This window comes from Vipera ursinii (genome assembly GCF_947247035.1).
Source record: "Vipera ursinii genome assembly, chromosome: Z".
Lineage (NCBI taxonomy): Eukaryota > Metazoa > Chordata > Lepidosauria > Squamata > Viperidae > Vipera > Vipera ursinii.
In genome coordinates, this window is record NC_139517.1 from 86,975,665 (window position 1) to 86,996,357 (window position 20,693).

Genomic DNA, 20,693 nt, shown 5'->3' on the forward strand with positions numbered 1-20,693 from the left:
GGTTTGGGGTGGGAGGGATTTGGGGATATATTGTAAAATTTTGTTTTTGTAAAACTCTTTAATAAAAAAAATATTGGCCATTTCAGTGTGCTACAGTACTTCCAACTAACACGGATTACAAAAATCCTAAATGGAAAGATTAAAATGGTCTCACAATCAAGAGTTCTTTCTTCTCTTTTAAGCTGATCTGTTCAGATAAATAATAAAGAAACACTTCCATGGCTCGAATTTCAACAAGGGAGCCACAAGGCGACAACATTAAAGATAATTTTGGTTGTTGGTTAAGCACTAGGCTAGAAACGGAGATTGCGAGTTCTCGTCCCGCTTCACAACCGAACTCATCTCCCAGGGTTGTCGTTAGTATTAGGCTTGAGTTATTTATAAAGCCAAGATAAACATGAATAAACATGAACCAAGATGTACCTCAGCAGACGTGACGGGGGGGAGTGAGGGGATGGGAGCCAACAGCGTAAAATTATTAAACAGACCATGATGTTAACAGCGCTATGAAGGCTACCACCAATGGCTTAATAAAATGACAAAACACCTTCATGGGATTAAAAACGGAGGGAACGCGAGTAAGAGAAAAGCTACGGTCCAAAGAATTCCGCCCACCCCTTTTCCCCCGCCTTCCTTTAAGAGGGAGCTCTCATCCACTCCCGAAGCTCTGGGTGTGGCAAAGCCTCGGCCGCTCACCTCGGGGCGGGGTCTGGGCAACTTTCTGATAAAGCGTCGGCTTAGGAGGCGCGCAGGTCGTGTTTTCGGGGGGAAGGGTGGGGGTTTTGTTGGGTTGTTAATTTAAAACGGGGAACACCCGTTTTAGTTATTGTTAGCTTTGCTCTGACGTGCGGTAAGATGGTAAGTTCAAGGAGACCATCGTATTTCATTCAGCCATGGGTTGGCTTTTCCGTGATACAACTCTTGTGTTTTAAAAAATGGCTTGAAGGTCCGGGGGAGAAAACGTAGTTTGGCATACGGGCTGCCTAAAGCTAAAAGATTTTATGAAACCCAGCTTTTAAAAGCCACTTACCCTGGGAGATTTTGATGCAGGTTGCTCAGATGGACGAGACTGAAGGCCTAGGTCAAGCCCGGGCGTTGTGAAGAAGGAGGCAAGAAAAAGGCGGGAAGTGGCTGCGCTCGCCGTCCTTCGAGGTGGAGGCGTGCAAAGCATGTGTGGAGATGGTAGGCCACGTCGAGTGGCACTGGAAAGCCAAACGAAAACTAGGCGAAGACGCTCCTGAGGCGGAGGCGCGATCACCATTTTGTCGCTGCATGGGAGTCAACGATCGATTTATGTCCGCCTCAAGTCATTTTGTGGGGATCGCGCTAGACCACAGTTGTAAAAATCCTCTTTCCGTCCCTGGCCCCCTCGCCTGGGGGTATTTTATGGATGGAGAGCGCCTTAATTTTTGTTAATAGAATTTACGGGTGTGAAATTCTTACTGCGTTAGCGAAAACCCTATTTAAAGTCTCGGAGATATGACTAGCCCCTTTCGGTTTCAATGGGAATTCCTCCAAGATAAACGTAGATTGGATGATGGCCAGTATTAAGGTATCAGGCTTCAATTCTTCCTGCACTTATCTCAAAGTAAGTCTTCAGAATTTGAAGAAATAGGTTGATCTCGGACATTGAATCCGCCAATAAATAGTGTTGCAAGTTTGGAATGGAAAAATAACGGCTGCCTTTCTTTTTTACTATGTTACCTGGAAACCGGCAAAGGCTCAATCCCAAAATAAATTAACAGCCAAGTTATAACTAACTTAAGAGTTCAGTATAGTGGGGTTTTTTTTTCTTGAGCTTGGTATATATCAAGCATATATCGAGATTAATAAAATGGTTGTGTTTACTTAACGTGATCTGAAATTGTAGCCAATCCAAAATATATTTGATTAACTTATTTCATATAAGCTTCATTCAGCATAGCCCAAATTGGTAGTTCAACACTACACTCTTTAAAGAGGGCACTTCTGATCAGTTGATTGGTAGGTTGTTCCATAAAAGTTTGCTGAGTTCCTATTTGCGAATAGTAGCTTAAAAGCGTTAATATAAAGGATTGCTATAGTAAATTAACTCCAATGACCTTGGTTAAGAGGACCAAATTCCTGTTATCAATTCAAGGTATCTTCTATAGCTTTGGAAGCTGCTGAATTGTTGCAACTGAGCAGTTAATCTTGAAATTGAAAATACTCCAACACATAGCCCATAATTTTAGAGAAATGTAAAAACAAGGATCCTCTATTTTGGATCAGTAGAATATATGCTTGGGTATCCTTTGTATTGTCATTATTTGTGTCACATTTTATATATACAAGAGGAATATTTTCTAGATATAAATATAATAGTATTTAAGAAAAGAAGAATTTTTTTAAAAACATAAAATTTGTTTTGCAGTCTACTTCAAATCAGGACTCTCAGAACACAAGTATTCAACGGGAAGAAAGCTCTCAGTTACCTGCTACCAGCCAAGGCTATGTTCTGCCTGAAGGAAAAATCATGCCAAATACCATTTTTGTGGGTGGAATAGATATAAGGGTATGTATTTATTTTGTAATATGATTTCTGTTGTTAGGCTGTGGCTTGTGTTTTCACAAAAACTGGAAGCAGTTGAATTCTGCACAGTGAAGGTTGCAATCTCAAGTGAAAATAAGCCCATTGGTGATATTTTCTATGAAGAAACCCAGAATTGTAAAAGAAGTATTATTGTCTCCAAAATTTTCAGTGGAAGTTTCATATGTTCTTATGCTTAGTATGTGTTGGGAGTACTGCTGTTTAATAAGTAATTTGATAGTAGTTTGGATTTTTTTAAAAGTTAAAAGTATTTTACTATAGGACTTTCTGTAGTATTTCCTTCCTATGTTTAGTATGCCTTTACATAATTTATTCCTAGATGGATGAGACAGAAATTCGGAGCTTTTTTACACGATATGGCACAGTTAAAGAAGTGAAAATAATCACTGACAGAACTGGTGTATCTAAAGGGTAAGTTGGTTGGTTTGGATGGCATTGATAAAAAATAATTATGGATGTGTTAAGCAGCTACAGTACTTAGATCAAACACTAGTATTCAAAGATTAACTGGTTATAAATGATATTAATGTGGAATAGAATTAAAACTTTGTAAACTGAACTACAAGTTTTAGGCATAATTTTTTATTCTTCAATGGTGCTCAGTTTTAATTAGCCATTTCTTTGTTGCTATTATATTTAATTGTAATATTGTTACTTTATTGTGTATTAATCTATTGTAGAATCAAATGGAGGATTGATTTTTTAAAATAAAATAAAAATAGATAATATCACCAGAAATGGAGCCACAGATCAACTTTAAAAAGTTTTGCCTTCAATCTGCTTCATATTAAAAATAGCCATTAGTCTTCTAGTTTCAGAAGTGCATAACATTTTCCTTGAAGATATAGGGATATAAACTTTCTTATTAATGTGATCCCTTTATGTCATACTTAGTTTTCTATTTTTCTAGATGCAGCCATTTTAATAGACAGCATTGAATTACATAGTGGGGTATTAATTGAATGTTAATATACTTTTGATTTGTCTTTGTAGATATGGATTTGTGTCATTTTTGGACAATGTAGATGTACAGAAAATAGTAGAAGTAAGTTCTTATTTTGGGTTCTAAATGGAAAAGTTTAGAGACCTTGTATTGGTTTCTTTTTTGGAATGGAATCATAAGGAAAAAAAAATTAGATGAGATATTTGGTTAGACTGTTGATATTTAGAATTTGTTTACAATTCAGTTAATAGTACTTGCACCTAAGAAATGATTGGACTCACTATTTTGATCAGCTTTCAGGGTGAACAAAATGAAATAGATCAAGAAAACTGGATTCACTATTTTGATCAGCTTTCAGGGTGAACAAAATGAAATAGATTAAGAAAACTGGATAAGTGGTTTCCTTATATTGGATTCTGGCTTTCTGTATGTAATCCAAGTTGCAAAATTTGAGTTATTTTTACCAGAAAAAATGCAGGTGAAGATTAATTGGGTTTTGAAATGTCTCCCAGACTACCCTCAGTCTAGTTTATTTAAAATTATTTAAACTAGTATTTTCCTATTTGTGATTCAATCCCCTATCTCAGGGGTGTCAAAAATTTCATTGAGGGCCGCATCAGCATTGCGGTTGCCCTCAGGGGGCCGAGTGGGTGTGGCCTGGGTGGGCGTGGCTAGAGTGCATATGGCTTACTGGGTGGGCGTGGCCACCTCTACATTGTTGGCATCAAGGGTGCCTATGGGAGGACCTGGGCAGGAGTGGGACAGATCTGAGGGTCTCTGGCAGAAGGGGGGGGTCTCTGGGCCAGGGCCAAGGCAGTGGGGGCCGTTCCCTTCCTGTTTCCAGGATGGCTTCACGGGCCGCATGAAACCACTTCGCGGGCCGGATCTGGCCCCCGGGCCTTGTGTTTGACATGTCTGCCCTATCTAAACGCTTTATTACTTTATGGCCTATGTATGTACCACATTAGGAGATATTGAAAAATTTCTTTCAGCCCCCGTCCGACGAATCACCAGAAAGAATGAGTCCGGAACGAGAGCTGGTTCTCCTGAGCCACGTTTATTACCTTCACAAACAGTCACTCGAAGACAGACGAAGTCAGCGTTGATCCCACAGCACAATCAACGCTGCTAAATAGCCGGCAAAGCCGCCACCCACCACCACACCCTTAATTGCTTAACCACGCCCTCACCCTACTTAACTACCACCCCCCCTTGGCTCCCATCCTTTGGCACCCGCCCCCAGGTACGTATCCTCCCTGGCCCCGTCCCACCACCATTGCAGCCGGTAAGCCACCCCCCAGCCCAAACCGCCCTCCTGTTCCCCAGAGCTCTGCACAACCTCGCCTCCCCCCTCAGGTCCCCAGACCGCCGTGAGTTGCGCCGCTCGGTTGGTCCGCCGCTGGCGCCTGGCACGCAGTTCCCTGCCGCCTCCTGGCCCACCCTGGCGCCCATCCCCGGTCTGCTGCTCGGGCGCTGGGCAACTGCCGGCTGCGCCACCGTACGGCTGCTTCTTAATGTACATACATAGGCCATAAAGTCAAACTCAATTTCATTGAGGGCCGCATCAGCATTGCGGTTGCCCTCAGGTGGCCGGGTGGGTATGGCCAGGGTGGGCGTGGCCTACTGGGTGGGCATGGCTAGAATGCGTAAGGCCTACTGGGTGGGTGTGGCCAGCTCTACATTGTTCGCATCAAGGGTGCCTATGGGGGCCTGGGCAGGAGTGGGACAGATCGGAGGGTCTCTGGGCCAGGGCCAAGGCAGTGGGGGCCGTTCCCTCACTGTTTCCAGGATGGCTTCGCGGGCCACATGAAACCACTTCGCGGGCCGGATCTGGCCCCCAGGCCTTGTGTTTGACATGTCTGAGTTAACAAAAACTAGATGAGCTGCGTACATTGCTGTTTATAAATTATATACAAAGATAGTCATAGAATGCAACTGGCTCCTAATGAGAAGTTTAGAATAATTATTCAAATTCCTAAGCATAGATTGAAAAAGTTTGAGCAGAGAGACAGCTAGGTAGTACAATGATAACTATCAATCTTTGATGGCTTTAACATGTCAACACCTGTGCACCTGTCTGGCATAGTATCTCAGTACAAGGATGGACTTGAGATTGATCACAATGACCCCATTTCCTCACTAATCAGATTCCTCTCATAGTAAAAAATAGCTAAGTGGCTTTTTATTTATTATATAACATTTAGAGATTGTCCATCTCCCACATAGAGCAATTCTGGACAATGAACAAATAAATATAAAAACTATATATAAATATATTAAAAACAGTTAAAATAAGAATAAAATAAATTAAAATTTCCAGAATCAAAAAATACAGGAGAGGCTTTAGTGAATTGCAAGATCAGGTTTTCAAGTATTTCTGAAAGATCAGGAGAGTTGATGCCCACCTTAGGTGGTTTTATAATCGTATTGCTAGCTCTTATGGTCGCAATGATTGCTTTTTTATTTAAGATATTTCCTGTGTGATTGATTATGTGCCATCAAGTCATTGTTGACTCATTTGTCAAATGGAAAAAATAAGCTAGATAGAAAAGGTTTTGTTCCTCTTTTCTTTCTTTCTTTCTTTCTTTCTTTCTTTCTTTCTTTCTTTCTTTCTTTCTTTCTTTCTTTCTTTCTTTCTTTCTTTCTTTCTTTCTCTTATATCCCGCCCTATCTCCCGAAGGACTCAGGGCGGCTAACAGCAATAATATACAATAAATACAGAAATTAAGATAAAATTAAAATTAAAGGCCTCTGTACAATAAATTAAAATTAAAAATTAAAATAAATTAAAAATTAGAGTTAAAAATTGTAAACATAATTAAAATAAAAATTAAACATAATTAAATCCCTGTCAGTCCAGGTCAGCCAGGTGGAAAAGGAGTGTTTTGAGGCCGCGGCAAAAGGACTGGAGATCTTGGGCCATCCGAAGCTCAGGGGGGAGCTGGTTCCACAGGGCTGGCGCTCCCACAGAGAAGGCTCTTCCCCTGGGGGTTGCAAGCCGACATTGTCTAGCCAACGGTACCCTGAGGAGGCCCTCTCTGTGTGAGCGTACTGGGCGATGGGAATTCGTTCCCGGTAGCAAATGGTCCTGCAAGTATCCCGGGCCTAAGCCATGTAGGGCTTTAAAGGTAAGTACCAGCACTTTAAATCTCACCCGGAGGGCAACCGGTACCCAATGCAGCTCACGCAGGAGGGGTGTAATATGGGAGTATCGGGGTGCTCCCATCACTACATTTATGTTAACTTGTTCAGTACCATTGTTTTTCTTGCTCTGCTGCTAAGCTTGTAAGCCGCCCTGAGTCTTCAGAGAAGGGCGGGATATAAATGGAATTAAAAAAAAAAAAAAATAACAGGTGGAGTACTGCAGCTCTTCTTACCTTCTCATTTTTGAACTTAGCTATCTCAGAAGTCTAATACAGCTAGTCAATACAATTAAATTCATTTTTGTAGCCTAAAAGAATTCTCTGGTGGTTTTTACATTTGCCAGTATGGAATTCTGTTACAAAATTGTTACAGACTTTAAGTAGTTGTATTAATCAAAACTTGATAATATTTAGTCTGTTGAGAAAAGTACATGAATCAAAACCTTTAAATTACTCTTTTCTAGTCACAAATAAACTTTCATGGGAAGAAGCTCAAATTGGGACCTGCAATAAGGAAACACCCAAACTTATGTGAGTATTGCTGAATTTGACAGGCTGTATAAAGAAAAGCTCTTGATAAAGCAAACAGTTTTGTTTCCAGATAAATATAAGGATGGTAAAAATACTTGGAAGCACAAACATATAATATTGATATTTACTACTATTCTACCACTAGTCACCTGCATATTTTTGCAAGATGCATATGTGAATATTTATTTATTTATTTTATTAAATTTCTATACCGCCCTTCTCCCGAAGGACTCAGGGCGGTGTACAGGGCAATAAAATGCAACATACAAAAGTTAAAAGAAAATTAAATTAATTAGCCCTAACAATAAATAGTTAAACCCAAACCCTTAGTCCAGGCCGGCCTGTTCAAACAACCAGGTCTTCAGGTCACGGCGGAAAGAGCGAAGGTCGGGAGCTGTCCGGAGCTCAACAGGCAGTTGATTCCAAAGGGCTGGTGCGCCCACAGAGAATGCTCTCCCCCTGGGGGCTGCCAGCCAGCAATCCCTGACTGACGGGCACCCTGAGGAGGCCTTCTCTGTGGGAGTGCACAGGACGAAGGGAAGTTTTCATTGTGCAATAAGTCTTGTGATGTAGTTCAGATGCATACTGATAACTACTAATTTACGTGGCAATGTGAAATGTATTTGAGTATTGTAACATTTTTAACGTCGAAATTTTGAGGATACAACTTTATTTTTCTTATCTCACAAAGGTGCCTATCATGTGCCACCCAGGCCAATGCTTATTAATTCCCCTACACCTCAGTTCCATAGTGTTTGGAGTAACCAGGAAACATATATGCAGTCTCCAGCTGTGATGAGTCCTGTCACACAATATGTTCAGGTAAGGTTTTTAGAATGAAATTTAATTCATTTAATTGCATTTTAGAGAAAGTAAAATTGTACAACTAATTTAAAAAGGGTTCTGCTAAATTGGCATAATTTCAGATGCATGGGGTACAAGCTTATTAATATCTGAACATTTCATAAGAATATAGTGGAAACTATTCCCATTTTCTATTCCTACTTTGAAATATTCTGGGGATACTGTCAGTCCTTTTTCCCCCTTTTTGATCGTGGAGTCTGTCAGAGTTAAAGTTATATAATTGAGTAAGATGGAATTAATATTTATTCATGTGTCATTTCCCGTATTACCTTCTGAAGGGGTCATACTATTTCTTGAGCATGTCTGGGATGTGGAGACATTGTCCTGGATTCATGATTACTGCTTGATGAACAAATGGAAGCTGTGGCCAGGAGAGCTTTTGCTCAGTTTTGATTGGTGTGCCAATTCTAGCCCTTTTTGGAATGGAAAGCTCTGGCTACAGTGATGCATACCTTTATCACCATGCAGTTAGACTTTTGTAAACTACTCAACATGGGGCTACTTTTGAAGATCACTTAAAGACTACAGGAGAGCCAAAGTGCAGTAGCCCACTTGCTAACTGTTGCTATTTCTTAAAATATTAAACTTATTTTTCAGACCTTGGGTTGAGTAGCCGTAGATTTCTGGGTACCATTCAAAATGCTATTTTTGACTTGTTTTATTGTATAGTATTTTATAACAAAATTACAAAAAATAATCAAAAATACAGAAAATAAACAGTGAAATTAAGATTGTTAATGAATTGAAAAAAGCTGAATAAATGCATAAAGAAAAGAAACTGAAGATTTTTTTAAAAAAAACCAAGCATGTAATAAGATAGAAGTCACTGGCTTATAAGAATTACCTTATGCTGTATTGTTATCAAATAGTGTTGTCTTAAAATAGTTGTAAATGGCTTGACATCAAAGCTTCAAGTTACCTACTTCTACTAGAAGTGACATGTCCAAGAGATCCTGCCAGGAGTGAGGGTGGCTAAGACCAATAAGTATTGCTTTTTATCATAATATCTGCATTCTGAAACAATATGGAAATGTATTGGCTCCATCAATGGCCTCTAGAAACCAGAGAAACGGAACATTTCCATTGGGCTTTTAGAATATTATTTGCCATCATTATTTCTTTTTTGTACTGTTATTGCTGATTTTTGCATTCTCAGTACTATATGGTATAAGGATGTAAGAACATTAATCATGCAAAGGGCCGTGGACATCTAATCACTATTGTAGTTTAAGGCCATTCTTGAACAATTCTGAATGCTGTATCAAAAAGTGTGTCTTACCTCCCCATGGTTGTGTTTCCCAGCTAAACATATCCAGCACCTGCGACTTTTCCTTATAACTTTTTTCTACTAGCCCCTTATGGTTGCTCTCCTATGAAACACTCCATTTTGGCAATGTTCTTCCTAAGATGCAATGGTCAAAACTGGATGCAACTATGTTAATACAATTTGACTAAAGTGGAATAGAGAGATACAATAACTTCTTTCCCTTTTGACTTAATGACTTCTGTTGATGCACTTTAGAATAATACTTCCTTTTGGGGTGAGCCACATCATAATGCTGGCTCATGTTAAGCTTGTGATTCACAAACATCCTTTTTTTTAACGTGTGATTATTCCTCACCCCTCCTTCCTAAGTTTCATCTTGAATTTTCCTTTAGGACTTTGCATTTAACCTTATTGAAATACATCTTACTGGTTTTGTGTCATTGTTTCAGTTTGTAAATATCAATAGTGATATTATCTTCTAAGATTTCTCGTGTTATCTCTATATTTGTGTTAAATGAAAAGTTGATATATTTTTAAATCCCTCTTTCAAAATGTTTATATTGAATAACACAGAAGACCTATTGTATGTCACTCAACAGTTTCTTCCGTTCCAGTGCCATTCATTTATTCGTTTGGGGTATAGTTTTTCAGCCAGTTCTGTATCAATCTAATGGTTATGCAGTTTATATTTTCCCATATTTTCTAGTAGAATCTCCTAGAAGAGTTTTGGGTGCTTTGCTTGAAGTCAAGGTATATTGTATCTTCCACATCCATGGTCAACTAAACTGATATTCTATTAAATAAGATCATATTGATTTGACATGATATATTCTTGATAAATCCATGCCAAGTTCTCCAAAGTAATGAATTATTTTCTAAGTGATCAGAGACTGAGTTTATAATGAATCCTTTTCCTTGTTACCTAAAACCGATCAGTTTGTGGTTATATAGAGCTTCTCCCCCCCCCTTTTGAATATTTGCTTTTCTCCAATGTTTTTGTGCCATACCCATCCTCTATAATTTATCTTAACATTCTGGAAAGGGTCTCTAGAAAAAAGCTTCTTCAAAACTCTCAGATGAAATTGAACGAGATTCATTCATAATAAACTTACAGTTCATTCATGATAAAAGGGTTTAAAGTTTTCCCCTGTTCATTCATGACCAACTCAAGAGAATGGTGCTCATCTCCAGTTCTCAGCTGAGGGATATTTTCATGTGACCAACATAAAAATGTGGATCATAGTAATCTTCCTGCCGAGTGGTATCTACTCACATTTGCATGATTTCGAACTGCTAGGTTGGAAGGAGCTGGTGTAATGGGAGCTCACCTGTTTCACAGCATTTGGATTTGATACCGAGGTTGTCAGCTTTGCAGCTGACAGGCCTAGTGTCTTAACTGCTAAGCCATCACACCGCCCATCATGATAGCCAGGTGCTTCCTAATCATCTATTTAATTCAAGTTTTATTCCTCGCTTTTGCTTATGCTCAATCAAACACATTTCTACTTGGGGGAGAAGGAAAGAAACAGAAGGTGTTGTGCTTTCCCCTCTAGCTCAGAGGTCCCCACTACCAGGCCATGGCCTCTGGCCACCAGGCTGTATGACTGGCTGGCCAGTGCAGCTGATGCTAGCCGAGCTGTGAGCCTCTCGCTGGCTGGTCTAGCAGCCCCATTTGTGGCGCGCGCATGCTCACAGCCCCGTTCAGGCACATGCAGCCACATTTGCATGTGCGCACATGCACATATAAAGGTGCCTATCATTGGGCCGCCAAGTCAGAAAGGTTGGCAACCCCTGCTCTAGCTGTCACCTGTTCCTATTAAATAATTTTGCTTGTAGTAGCAGCTTCTTCCTTTTCTTTCTTTTACGATACAGAAAAAAGCCCTTTTTGTGTTTTTAGACACTTGCAATTCATAATTCTTTTGGTATTTTTATCTTCCTGCAGATACTAGCAATATTGGTTTCCTAAAATGCCTTCAATTTTTTTATCAGAAAATCTTGTCAATAATACATTTTTTTCAGACTTGCAGGTACAGTTTCTATAGGTCTTTCTCATTCTAAATCTGCAGATGTATTTAGATAAAACTTTGTTGTACTGTACTGTTTTCAGACATCAGTGAAGACTTATATTCTGTTTTTGTGAACATGAAGATGAGAAAGCTACATGGTGCATTATTAGTATTTGTTAAATTTATTTGCTGCCAATCGCTGTGGCTTTTTGTGATATACACTATTACATTTGAAAATAGCAACCAACTAAGAATTGCTAACTAAAAAACAAAATGTTAAGATATTCATGAATTTAAAGCTTACCAACTGGTTGATGCACAAAATATAGTTTGTTTGGGATTATGAACCATGTTCTACCAATAAGATATTTTATGGTAGAATGTAGTTTTGTCAATGACTTCTATCTTATAACATTTTCAAAACAGATTTCCAGGTTAAGTAGTTCTGTTTTTGAACTTACAGGCCTACCCTTATGGTTCCCCAGCTTTATTAATTCAGCAACAAGTTCCTGTAGGATACCAGCCAACTTATAATTACCAGGTTTGAGTATATTTCAGTTTTGTTATCCAAAAATGGAAGTGAAACTTAGAAGTTAAGTCATATCTTAACAAAAGATGATTTAATATGGCTTTCAGATCATACTATGTGATATTTTGAAATGTAATTGTAGGAATAACTAAGCAAGAAGAAGGTTGTACATATGCTGGGTGGTAGTAAGTCTTGATAAATATCAATTTTGTTTACTTTCAGCTGTGAGGTTTTTTGTTTCTAAACTGTGCAGTAATCCAGATTTTGAGGAGAAAAAATAAGGGGCTTATACCTTGCACCTGTCAGCAATTGTGGGACTTTTAAACTTATCTAAAACTATACAATATTAAACAAAGTTAGAATCTTGGTACTTTAGGATTGTCTACTCCTGATTGCATATAAGATCAGGAGAATTCTCTTTAGGTTCCCTTTCAGAAGAGGCAATAAACAAGGTCCAGAAAAGCAAACTTTCAATTGCTGCTCCCTTTGGATCATTCTACCTGAGATCTGAGCATTCTATCTGATAACTGATAACCCAGTCCCAATGCTCCTGGGTTTTAGGAAGGCTATATATAAACACTTGGACTAGGGGAGGGAAGATATATTTTCAGGCTTTTCTCTCTTGCAATGGAGTTAAATTTATTAAGGAATTATTCAGTAAATGATAGATAATATTGCAGGTTCTTTTTTCGTACGTATTAAATCTTATTTACAAAGAAAAATATGCATGCAAGCTGATCAGAGTTGGTATAGTTCAGAGCAAGAAATACAGTGAGGGAAAAATTATTTGATCCCTGCTGATTTTGTACATTTGCTCACCGTCAAAGAAAGGATCAGTCTATAATTTTAATGGTAGGTTTATTTTAACAGTGAGAGAGAGAATAACAAAAAAAATCCAGAAAAATACATTTCAAAAAAATTATAAATTGATTTGCATTTTAATAAGTGAAATAAGTATTTGATCCTCGATCAATCAGCAAGATTTCTGGTTCCCAGGTGTCTTTTATACAGGTAATTAGCTGAGATTAGGAGCACTCTTAAAGGGAGTGCTCCTAACCTTAGCTTGTTACCTGTATAAAAGACACTTCTCTACAGAAGCAATCAATCAGATTCCAAACTCTCCACCATGGTGAAGAGCTGACCAAGGAGGTCAGGGACAAGATTGTAGACCTTACACAAGGCTGGAATGGGCTGCAAGACTATCACTGTGCAGCTTGGTGAGAAGGTGACAACAGTTAGTGTGATTATTCACAAATGGAAGAAACATAAAATAACTGTCAATCTCCCTTGTGACTCTCACCTCATGGAGTTTCAGTGACCATGAGAATGGTGAGGAATCAGCCCAGAACTACATAGGAGGATCTTGTCAATGATCTCAAGGCAGCTAGGACCATAGTCACAAAGAAAACAATTGGTAAAACACTGCGCCGTGAATGAAATCCTGCACCCCCCGCTCAAGAACCCACATGTACAGGCCCATCTAAAGTTTGCCAGTGAACCATCTGAATGATTTAGAGGAGAACTGAGTGAAAGTGTTGTGATCAGATAAGACCAAAATCGAGCTCTTTGGCATCAACTCGCCGTGTTTGGAGGGGGAGGACTGCTTATGACCACAAGAACACTATTCCCACCATCAAACATGGAGGTGGAAACATTATGCTTTGGGAGTGTTTTTCTGCTAAGGGGACAGGACAACTTCACCTCATCAAAGGTACGATGGACGGGGCCATGTACCATCAAATCTTGGGTGAGAACCTCTTTCCCTTAGCCAGGGCATTGAAAAGGGATCGTGGATAGGTATTCTAGCATGGCAGTGACCCAAAACACAGCCAAGGCAACGAAGTGGCTGAAGAAGCGCATTAAGGTCCTGGAGTGGCCTAGCCAGTCTCCAGACTTTAGTCTCATAGAAAATCTGGAGGGAGCTGAAGGTTTGAGCTGCCAAATGTCAGCCTTGAAACCTTAATGACTTGGAGAGGATGTGCAAAAGGAGTGGGACAAAATCCGTCCTGAGATGTATGCAAACCTGGTGGCCAACCACAAGAAATGTCTGACCTCTGATTACCAACTAGGCTGCCACCAAGTACTAAGTCATGTTTTGTGAAGGGGTCAAATACTTATTTCACTCATTAAAATGCAAATTAATTTGTAACTTTTTTGAAATGCATTTTTCTGGGGGGGTTTTGTTGTTCTGTCTCTCCCTGTTAAAATCTACCATTAAAATTATAAACTGATCCTTTCTTTGTCAGTTGGCAAACATACAAAATCAGCAGAGATCAAATAATTTTTCCCCTCACTATAAAAGCCTGACAAGCAAGCAAATAAATTTTATCATCCCTGTAAACTTCATCATTCATTTTACTATTCCTGTGTTTTGAGTTGTGTAAATCTGGTTGTTTAGCTTAGGTTACCAACTTTAAATTTGGAAAACATTCATATTTCTAAAAATTACTACTCAAAGATGCTCCACTGCAAGGGGGAAAAGCCTGAGGTGGTTTTCCCAAAAGGCAACTGGACTTTCTTAGTTTTTGTGTTTTGAAATTTTTCACTTTTCATCCAAGAAGCTTCTTCAGTTCTTCAGCAAAATGTTTTCAAACAAAGTCCAGTTGCCTTTTGGAAAAAGCACCTTTGGGATAACCATGACTTGGATAATTGAGAATCTCCATAGACACTTCTACTCAAAGATGCATTACTGTATTCCTATTATTTTATCAAGCAAGTTAAATGCTGTATTCTGCTAAAAGTCTTTTAATAGTTTCTTTGCTTACTGTTTTTTTTAAGATTCCGCCACAGTGGCCTCCTGGAGAACTAAGAAATTACATCGTGCCGGTAAGTCACATTTCTTGTTTATATTTAAATTCAGTGGCTAATATTTACAATAATCAAAGGACACCTGCCATCCTTATTTATGTACTAGCTGCTGAGTGAATATTTTTATATTGGCATATATGTTAGTTTTACATGAACGTAATTTCTATGATATTTTATTAAACAGTGACATCAAGGTATTTTTGAAATTTAGCAGATATAGTCAAAGAATCCTCCAAAAATTACCTAAGTATTTGGACAGGTGTACTTGGGAAGAACACTTTCTTTAAGTAGTCTGGATCAGACTCTGTAGCACTTTTAAAAAATTGATGCTAATCTTTTATGTTTGTTAGAAAATTCTGTTTTATTATAGAAATGGTGGGAGAGGATTATTATATAGCCATACAGATTGGTAGCAGCGGATGTTTACATAACCGTACAGACTGAAATAAAGTGTATAGTATACAGTTAAATGGGCCTTGCTTCTTGACCATTTCAACTGTCACAGGAAACTCTCAGAACATAAGGGAACCATAGACTATAACCATAGATACCATCTACTGGCTGATAATTCTGTAGTTGTTGCAATACAAAATACTTTCTAACATGTATTCCAACATTCCCACTCAACAACTGCTCCTTATAATAGTCCCATTTCAGCTCTTAGTTCTGTTTTCTGATTCTTTTTTTTTTTTTTTTTATTGAAAAGTTTTACAATACAATTTTCCATTAAAAACCCCCATCCCCCTCCACCCTCCCCTCCCTACCTCCCCCCTACCTCTTCCCTGTTTTCTGATTCTTATAATTCTTCTTGTCATTTTTCTTCCTCTTCTTGCTGTTCTGGTTGTCCATAGAGCTGCTGCTGCTGCTTTGGCCTTGGCTCTCCAAAGAGCTGGCACTGGAGCTGCTGGGGCTCTGGTTATCCTCTGGCTGGGCTGGTGGACCAGGGTCTCTTGTCTCTTTCTCTTTATGTCTCTGCAACATAGAACAGACTTTTGGCTGGGATGCCTTTATTGCTTCTGGTGTATCTGATTGAAACCTCTTGGGCCCAATGCCACCTCTTCTTTCATTCCACTTAGTCTTTCTCAGTTAATTTCTTTATTATGTTAGGAGTTCTGTGTCCAAGTCGTCTGTAACATTTGTGAATACAATTTGAATGTTTTTTTTCTCTTTGGCAGTATTAGTTACCTGATTGCAGTTTAGCTGATACAATCTATCTGTAATTTTAGCCTTTGTAAGTAAGATATCCCTTTTGTGATAACAAAACTTCCTCTTTAAAGGTCACTACATTGCCTTGTTTTGTGAGCTTCATTGACAAAAGATTAGTTTTCAAGAGCAAAGATAATATAGTACATTTTTCACAAATAACTTTCTGGTGACACTCTGAGAAATAGGACAGTAAAGAAAACCATCCCCTATTCCTTCTGATTATTTGCCCACTACCTGTGGTGATTTGTTTCTGTTTTACTCTGGCCAAGGTGAGTAATTAAATTTCTGTCATTAAGCGCTGTGAAAAATGTTTCATAACTTTCTGGTAAACCACTAAATAATAGTACTGCAATATGAAAATCTTTTATTTCTTCTCCTATACCTCTCCAAGGTGTACCTTATGTAATCCTACATATCCTGGCCTTTCATCAGCTTGATTTGATATAGCTTTCTAATCAAATGGCAGTTTGTTGCTTAGATTAATTATTTCATGCACCTTTTGTAATCCTTTCCACATTTCTTTAGCAGTTTCACATTTGCATACATGTATGATTTGATCATTTTCTATGCTAAGAAAGATTATGCTCTGATCTTTCTTTTTTTATTACAAGTTTTATTGATTTTTTAGTTTTACATCCAGGTATTTATGAAGCAATACAGTGGTTGGGTAGTTAAAAGTTAACAATAGTAAAAAGTCATTTGTAGATAGCTCAAGTTACATCAACAAGAATTCCCTCTCCGATTCCCTTAGTTATGATAACACAGTCAAATTAATACATTTCTAATTGTAACACAATCAATTAGAACAATTTTCAATATATTTTCACATATACATATCCATGCCCTGTTTTTGAGTTTTACCTAATTGGAATAGGATATTCCGAACTAGCCTACGTTTCCCCCATTTCTTTATACAGTAATTATCCTGTCTAAAATACATATATTGTTCATTACGCTCTGATCTTTCTCTATCCGTTCATCTGAAGACTGTTCTGGCCTAACTTCATTTATACATTTTCACGTACCTTCCCTTATTAGCACCATTTTCATCTTGAATTTCCAAGTCTGATAGTTCTGGTTTGTCAGGTTTGCAAATGAAATCTTTGTCACTGGCCATTTTCTTCTATTTGTTTATTCTGTTGCAGTCTTCTTTCTGTTGCTGTTTCTTGCACTTATTTGCTGTAGCTGGCTATAATTGGTTTACTTTGTTCTGTGCTGAACTTTATATTTCTCCTCTATTCTGGTTTTATACTGGTTTCATCTCTGTTTTTATAGTGATTTCATCTCTAGTCTACCTGGGTTGAAACTGGTTTACCAGGGTCCATAACCTGGTAGAAAATTCTGTTCTGTTCCATAGAAATGGTAGCAGAGGATTATTATATAGCCATAGAGATTGGTAGCAGAGGATGGTTACACAGCCATATAGATAACAAGTAGAGTGTGCAGTCACCAACGGCCTTGCTGCTTAACAGTTTCAACTATCACAGGAATCTAAAAGAAACATCCTAACTATAGATACAAACTAAACACTGTCCTATTCTGGCTGACTAATTCTGTAGTTGTTGCAATACAAAATACATTCTAAAATGTATTTCAATAAAGTTGCTGCTAGAAATGAACTTGAGCATTGGTTTACATGATTATTTTAACTAACTTGATTATAAATGAAGTCACGATTTCCAAGATGATGTCTTGGTATTTTTCAGTAGGATCAAAATGCTACATGTCTGCCAAATATAGTGGTACATCAGTACTCATCATTAATTGGTTCTGGGAGGTGCGATGAGTACCTAACAATTTTTTCCCATAAGGAATAATGTAGTGAATCAAAGAACAGCTGACAGTGACAAGTTCTAGCTTGTGTGTTGTGTGTCAAACAATGAGTACCAGGACAAAATTTTCATGTGAAAATATGTTAAGTACCAAATTTAACAAGTTTCAAAGCAGTCAAGTATCTAGGTACCATTGTATAAGCAATAAATAAATAAATGCTATAATTAAGCTTTATGTTTATTTCTAACTTGCAATATTGAATTTTTTTCCTGTAGTTTCTATTTCAGACTTCTTTGATCAGTTCATAAAGTGGATAGCATCCATTTCTATTAACTCTTTTTAAACAGGCATATACTACAGTGAATTATGGTAGTGAAATGGATGTAGGAACTGACCAAGCAGAGTGTTCTATGACTGACACTGCACAGTCATGTGCAAACAGTCCACAAAAGGTATAATGAATTATTGTGATTCGCCTTTACATAAAGAATAATTAAATTTCGGATGTGTAATAAATGGAAAGCAAGAAGCAAAATAAAAATAGTACAGGTAGTCTTTGTTTACCAACCACAATTGGAATTCACAATTCTGTCACTTAGTAAAGTGTTTACTAAGTAGGAAATCAGGTGATTGCAGCTGTACTTTCCAAGGTGTCAAGACTCATCCGTTTTGCATCTATGGTATTGTTTTTTTCCCTACTAATCACTCCCCATTCTTTGGAATGCTCACCTAGGGCTGGGATAATTAAAAAGAAGGGAATTAATGCTTGTATTTTCATTCAGTGGAGAGAAAAGGATTACAAGACAGTAAACGGACTCAATAGGGATTGAGCCTGAAGGCAATGGCATTTGTAGAGCTCTATGTAAACAGCCTGTTGTAGTCCCCATTATGTACTTGTTTACTCTCTTGTAGTCCCTCCCCAATTGCAGTAGAGGGCAGGTCAAATACCAGATATTCCCTATAGAAATTGCTTGGCTTTATTTCTCTTCCCCACAGTTAAAAATTTAGGTATATAGGAATTACAAGAGAGTATGCAGACATACAATTGGAACTACATCAGGTTGTATGTGCAATGCATTAGCAGCTGCCAGCATATTGCTTTCTGTTGTATTTCCCGTTGTATGCCTGCTTACTGACTGTAAAAGTGAACATGTGACTAAGAAACAAAACAGCAACAATGACCCAACAAGGCAATTGGTAAGCAAGGGCTATCTGTAGTGTGTTCATTGCTTTTTTTCTTAGTGTCTTATATGTAGGGTTATAAATTGATCTTCCAAAATGTTGAAACGTTGATCTGTTACATCTTCAACATCTACTAAAAAGCCTATAAATGGTCAGTTGCTAAAGCATGAGTTGACAATTTGTGTCCATATATGAACCCCCTGCATAGTGTTCATGGCTATCCAGGCCTTAAAATTTCGTGTTTATATTCAATGGCAAATGCCCAACTTTCTGCAGTGTAATTTTGTTTCGTTATTTTCCAAAGTTTCCAAAGGGTATAAATGGGAGCAAGATACCTCTTGAAGACAATTTTTAAAATGTCCATCCTTAATACATCTGACCCAAGATTAAATCTGACTCAGAAATTTGGCTGTTTTGTAATCAGATTTAGATTCATACATATAGGGCTTTCAAGGGATGAAAATGGAAGCAGATAAAGGAAACAGAGTTATCTCTTTATACAACATTTGTTCAGGCATTAGAAAACATCTTAACACACAATATTCATAATATATTAATAAAGTTTAATTGTTTTAGAAATCTGTGGATCGCAGCATACAGACAGTAGTATCGTGTCTATGTAATCCAGATAATCGGTTGAGGAACAATATTGTAACTCAAGAGGACTATCTTAAGGTATCAATAAAACTGAAAGATAAGACTGCCTAAGAGATCTGTTATTAAGAATTATTAGAGAAGGTCAAATTTACAGCGATAGTGTGTATGGGAAATATTCTGACTGCAGATTTGACAGATGTCTACAGTTAAGTACTCACCTCTTTTATAGATTTATTGTTGCATTCTAATTTGGTATTCAAATGCTGTTTATACTGTTTGATGATGGAAATTTGACAGCAGCTTCACACATCACAAAGAAGCTATAATAGAGAATGCATAAATAAATTCTACATTTACTTTCTACACTGCAGAATAAATGAATAAATAATGAATATATTATTGTAGTCACCAAAACAGTTTAGCGTAATTTAATATAAAATATATGTTGCTACATTTTAGGTCAGTTTTGCATATCTAATTAGCATTTGATACTTAAATAACAGTCTAATAAATTATGAAAATAGCAGAAAGGTAGTCTTATATCTAAAACTCAACCAAGTATGTAGAATTAATGGCAGAGATAATCCCTTTTTTAAAATTTAAAAAACCCGAAAGGCCACCTTATAATTAACATAAGGAATCCTGTCTTAGAGAAAGTTTTTACATCAGTAATATTTATTTCCTTAGTGTCTTATAAAAAGAGTAATAGTTAATACCATTTATTTTAACCTTTACAATATGGACAAAAATGCTGTTCCAGAGGATCTTTATAATACAGTAAATAATTTGAATAAATAGCTTGTAATTGATAACTACTTGGTACCTTGCTAAATTGCCCCAGAGTATGGAAAGAAACTACACAGATAGCTTTTTTACTTTCAGGTTTTCCTTAAATTGGTTTGTTCTTTGATCCAAGAGCTCTGGTTTTAAAAGTAAATAATAAGACATTTTTAATTTGAATCTGGCTGCACTTTAATTTATTTTCTTTAATCTTCATTTGTAGGAGAAGAGAGCACATCATTTTAGAAGAAGCAGAGCTGTTCTTAAAACTGTTTGACTCAACAATATATACAGAAAACCTGAAATATTCATGTTTTGTCATTTGTAAAGATAGAAAAACTTGCAGTTTAATATTGGTGACAAAACATACTTGACAATTATGTAGCCCTACTGGCAAAAGTTAATGAAGTTGGAATTCATTTGAAGTTTGTATGTAATACGTTTCTCAATGTTTGAATTTATGTTATTTATTTCCAGACATGTTTACATGATTTA

General features: G+C 37.5%; 1 protein-coding gene across 1 annotated transcript; it reads left to right on the forward strand.

The window, feature by feature from the left end:
- Positions 1–1,537: 1,537 nt before the first annotated feature.
- DAZL (deleted in azoospermia like) lies at positions 1,538–20,475 on the forward strand (the record flags this gene model as incomplete). Its single annotated transcript, XM_083379022.1, has 11 exons — positions 1,538–1,588; positions 2,393–2,533; positions 2,889–2,980; positions 3,563–3,614; positions 7,120–7,186; positions 7,878–8,008; positions 11,787–11,864; positions 14,631–14,678; positions 17,987–18,091; positions 19,398–19,496; positions 20,422–20,475. The coding sequence occupies 11 exons, from the start codon at positions 1,538–1,540 to the stop codon at positions 20,473–20,475; spliced, it is 918 nt and encodes a 305-aa protein (XP_083235148.1).
- Between the last annotated feature and the right edge of the window lie 218 nt (positions 20,476–20,693).